The sequence below is a fragment of the Manacus vitellinus genome, unplaced genomic scaffold (genome assembly GCF_001715985.3).
Source record: "Manacus vitellinus isolate BGI_N305 unplaced genomic scaffold, ASM171598v3 scaffold_36_pilon, whole genome shotgun sequence".
Lineage (NCBI taxonomy): Eukaryota > Metazoa > Chordata > Aves > Passeriformes > Pipridae > Manacus > Manacus vitellinus.
Window position 1 is genome coordinate 6,146,931 of NW_021940508.1, and position 4,392 is coordinate 6,151,322.

The 4,392-nt window shown below is 63.7% G+C and overlaps 1 protein-coding gene across 1 annotated transcript; it reads right to left on the bottom strand.

Moving 5' to 3' along the window:
* Positions 1-80: 80 nt before the first annotated feature.
* Positions 81-4,386, bottom strand: TAF1C (TATA-box binding protein associated factor, RNA polymerase I subunit C). Its single transcript, XM_029961562.1, has 12 exons — positions 4,345-4,386; positions 4,157-4,252; positions 4,004-4,074; positions 3,670-3,917; positions 3,477-3,587; positions 3,255-3,378; positions 2,631-2,702; positions 2,378-2,513; positions 2,141-2,269; positions 1,844-2,018; positions 1,572-1,709; positions 81-1,284 (listed from the first exon to the last, which is right to left on the bottom strand). Exons 2-12 carry the CDS (start codon positions 4,205-4,207, stop codon positions 113-115), a joined length of 2,427 nt encoding a protein of 808 aa, XP_029817422.1. The 5' UTR covers positions 4,208-4,252; positions 4,345-4,386; the 3' UTR covers positions 81-112.
* Between the last annotated feature and the right edge of the window lie 6 nt (positions 4,387-4,392).

Genomic DNA, 4,392 nt, shown 5'->3' on the forward strand with positions numbered 1-4,392 from the left:
AGTCCCGACCGCGGGGATGCCGCCCGACCTCCCCTCCCTGTACGGGTGGGTGTTGTGACCAAGCAGTTAAGGAGCCCGGGTGGGAGGCTGTGCCAGGCGGGTTTATTGGTGTTCAGAAGCCCATGCGTGGGCGCTTGCGGCGGGTCTGCGAGGCAGAAGAGAGCTGGCTCTGGGAGGAGGGGATGCAGAGCTGGCTGGCCTGGCTGCCAGGGAGCTCTGGTGGCTCAGGGGGCCCCTCGGCCCACACCGACAGGTAGTCCCGCAGCGTCTTCCGGCGCTCCTTGGGGATGCCGCGGCAGCGCAGGCTCTGCGAGGACAGCAGCGCTTCGTCGGGTGCCGGCGAGGCCGGGGGGCTGCCGGGTAGGGGGCTGCTGGCTGGAGGGGAGCTCTCCTGGGAGAGAACGTGTGGGCGGCCGGGTGAAAGCAGCAGGGGTCCTGCATCGCTGAGCTCGGACAGCTCCGACTGGTAGGTGAGGGAGGAGGTAAAACTGGCCGAGAGACTGCGCCGGCTCCGTGCTCGTTTCTGCCGCCGCCGCCGCTCCCGCAGAGCCCGCTGTCTCTGTGCCACACTGAAGCTAGTCCTGTCCTCCCACCACCGCTCCCAGTCCCCGGACCAGGCTGCTGTCAGACGGGTGCTCAGGGGGTCCGGACCCTCCTCTGGCTCCAGGGGCCGTGGCAGGGCAGGGGCCTGGAGGGACATGGGCTCCCAGCGCTGGATGTGGCCCCCTTCCCACATGACCTGGCGCAGCCACTGCCGCACTTGCCTCTGCAGGGCAGTGGGACCCACTGGCCCCTCCAGCTCTTTGCGGGTGAAGAGGCGCCTCTGGCTGAGGCTGGGGGGCAAGGAGCGCTGGGGGGGCTCCCTGCAGCCTCTGAAAAGAGCCCTCAACCAGCGGTGGTACTGCAGGGCTGCAGCTGGGCTGGGCACCGCTGGGGTGGGCTGGGGGCTGGCACAGGGCTCCTGGGGCAGTTCAGCTTCCTCTGGGGGTGCTGGTGTGCCTGTGTTCTCCTCTTCCTCCTCCTCCTCGTTGATAATCACCTCCAGGTTGGGCAAGTAGAACGTTTGCTCTTCTTCCTCACTGCCCAAGCCCAGTGGGCTGCTGGCTGGAGCCTCGAAGAGAGGGGAAGAGCCAGGGGCTGTTGTGGCCTCATCCCTCAAGGTGGGTGCAGGGGGATGCACTGCCTCGTGGGTCAGCCTCTGGCAGAAGACATCCCCAGCCTCGGAGAGCTGGAAAACCAGCATGGTCTCACAAGTCCCATCCTCTTGCAGCACGGCGGCCAGCCCTGCAGAGGCAGGAAAGACATTTTCACCAGGGCTCCAGTCCTGCGGTTCCTGCAGGGGCCTGGCCAACAATTGGGGTTGCCTCCGCTCCTCAGTGGGCACTTACTGCCAGATCCTGACCCGCACATCATTTTCTAGGTCATTAATCTCTTGCACAGGGTTGTTTGGGGCTTTGCTTTCACTTTGTCAGCCACCCTCCAGCCAGGCCATGACAAGGGCTACACTGCACCCTCCATTCCACCTTCTCCCCTGCCAAGACCTGCACCCCAGGGCAGTGTAGGACACCCACCTGCAGCCGGGGCTCCGAGGCGCTGCTGGAGCAGGTGGTGGCGGTGTGGGAGTTGGGTGGGCAGGTGCTGCAGGCACCCAGCGATGCTGTGCAGCTTCTGTGGAGCCCCTGCCAGCTGGCAGGCTGACTGGCTGCCCCCTGAGGAAACATACCCCAAAAACCGGGCAGTGAGCACTGATGCCAGGGCAGCAGCTGGTCCCAGCAGTGAGGAGGCTGGGACACAGGCACAGAGGAGCCAAGCCCTGCAGCACCCCTGGAACTCCATCTCTCACCCCGGTATTGCAGCAGCAACAGTTCCTGGGTGCGGGATGCGCCGAGCAGCACCTTATGGGTCCTCCCAGGATCCCCTGGCATCAGGTGGGCAAAGAGTGGGGGGGCCTTCATCATGTGTGCCCACTTCAGCACAGGCACCAGTGGCAACCGCTCGTCCAGCACATACACGGAGAACTGGAGCAGAGGGTGCAGCTGAGCAGGGGCACACCCCAACAGCGACCCCCCTGCCCCACAGGCATTGGGAGAGCCAGCTGTGCTGGGTGTCTCTCCCAGCTGCCAGCTCTGGTGGGACTCACCTGGGTGGTGACAAGGTACTGTGAGGGGTGAGCCCTGCCCAGGTACATGGGCAGCACCACACGCTCGCCCTGCTGGCAGCCAGCTTCCTCGCCCACCTTGAACAAGTCGAAGTGGCATTTCTTGGGGGCCTGCAGCAGCACAGCAGGGTGCAGTCAGCACTTTGGGCTGGGGAACTCTCTCCCCTGCCTGCCCCCAGCCCCGTGCCCACCCTCTCAGGCCCACCCTCCCAGCCTCACCCGGGCATCCAGGCACTGCAGGCCGGTGCGGTCAGCACAGCTCAGCACCCGTGGGTGGGCAGTGAAGTCGCTCCAGCGCCAGGGTGAATGGTCTCGAAAAAACATGGTCTGGGGGTCATGGCGGAGCTGCTGCAGCCTGCGGGGAGATGGCAGCGTCAGCAAAGGGAAGGGCTGCCCCTCTCACTTGGGCTCCCCGCCCCCTGAGACTGTTGTCTGCATGAGCTCCCAGCCAGCCCTGAGTGCCTCATCTCACCCTGTCTCGACGCTCCAGAGGTAGACGGTCCCACTCTGAGTGCAGACTGCCAGCTCCCCGGGAAGGTGAGGGCTGCAGGGTCACAGAATCACAGAATATGCTGAGTTGGAAGGAGCCCACAAGGATCATCAAAGTCCAACTCCTGGCCCTGCACAGGACCATCCCCAAGGGTTACACCATGTGCCTGAGAGTATCATCCAAAGGCTTCTTGAACTCTGTCAGGCTTGGTGCTATGACCACTTCCCAGGGGAGCCTGTTTCAGTGCCCAACCACCCTCTGGGAGAAGAGCCTTACTCTAATATGAAAACTAAACCTGCCCTGACACAACTTCAGGCTATTCCCTTGGGTTCTGTCACTGGTCACCACAGAGGAGAGACGAGTGCCTGCCCCTCTTCTTCTCCTCATGAGGAAGTTGTAACTGCAATGAGGTCTCTCCTCAGTTTCCTCTTTTCCAGGCTGAACAGAACCAAGTGCCCTCAGCCCCACAGCTCCTCATGTGGCATACCCTCAAGGCCCTTCACCATCTTCACTGCCCTCCTTTGGACGCTCATTAAAAACCTGGAACGGCATCACTCCCACAGGGAGCAGGGCAGCACCAGCAAAGCCCTGTCCTGCAGCACATACCTGACAGTGAGGCAGGAGGCAGGCACATCCGTACGGATGACCTGCAGTGGGGTGGGAGCTGTCCCTGTCCTGCCTGGCACCCTCCAAACTCCGCAGTGATAGTCTGAGCGGACCCCAATGAAATCTGTCAGGCAGAAGGAGGTGGCACATGAGCTGGCAGGATCCCTGGGGCTCCCTGCCACCCCTTCACCCCAAGTCCTGCCTGTCCCAGGGCTCACTCACCTTCCCCATCCACTCGGGCTGCAGCCACCTGCCAGATGCGACCGCTGAGTTCAAACTGCGCCGGGGAGCCTCGGGCACGGGGCAGCTCCTCCAGCACCATGTCCTGGAAAACTGGGATGCCAGCTAAGGGCAGTACAACATGACCCCCTTTCCCTTCCCTCCCCTCCCCAGGGACACCCCATGGAAAGGATACAGAGGTGGTTCATGGCCTGCCCTCCGGGGTACACCAGGCAGCCAGTACATGACCCTGTGTCACCGGGGGGCAGCCAGGCCAGTGCCCCCCCTGTGAGGCTGTCATTGAAGAGCAGGTCAGACCACTGCAGCAGCAGCTCCTCGTGCAGGCAGTCCGCCAGCAGCCCCAGCGGCACCTCAAAGAGCCAGTCACGGCACAGGTGGGAGAACCAGCGCAGGCGGGAGGCCAAGTGCTGCCGGTGGCAGCCGCTGCAAGGCACAGACAGCATCAGGTGAGGGGACAGAGGAGCCCTCCCCAGAGCTGTGCAGGGCAGGGGACATGGGGACACACTCACCGCCGGGCCTCCAGGCGGTCAATGTCCTCCATCAGGGCTGTCATCCGGATGGTGCTGCTCCGGGCCGGCCTCTGCAGGGAGGAGCAGGCAGAGGTTGGGGCTGCAGGAGGAATGGTGGGCGACAGCACTGTTCCCCCTGGGACTGACACTGACCTTCAGGCTGGAGTTGCCCAGGTAGAAGTTCTTGTGCAGCAGGCGCCCCATGGAGCCGAACGCATCCTCTGGATGATCCACAAAGAAATGGCCCAGCTGTGCAGGAAGGACAGGGATAAGCTGGGCTGTGCAGAGATCCCACACTCCCCTCCAAGGTCCGTGGCAGGACACGGCGCCCCCAGTCCCACCTGCTTGGCGAAGTCCAGGGTGGCTCCAGACCTGCCTGCCCGGAGCTT

Bases quoted from the DNA above. Each gene is read 5' to 3' on its own strand.
- TAF1C (XM_029961562.1), bottom strand. From the start codon at position 4,207: ATGGGGCGCCTGCTGCACAAGAACTTCTACCTGGGCAACTCCAGCCTG. The intron at 4,075-4,156 runs GTCAGTGTCAGT...TCCTCCCTGCAG, and splicing joins TGGGCAACTCCAGCCTGAAG to AGGCCGGCCCGGAGCAGCAC. The intron at 3,379-3,476 runs GTGAGTGAGCCC...TCTGCCTGACAG, and splicing joins AGCCCGAGTGGATGGGGAAG to ATTTCATTGGGGTCCGCTCA.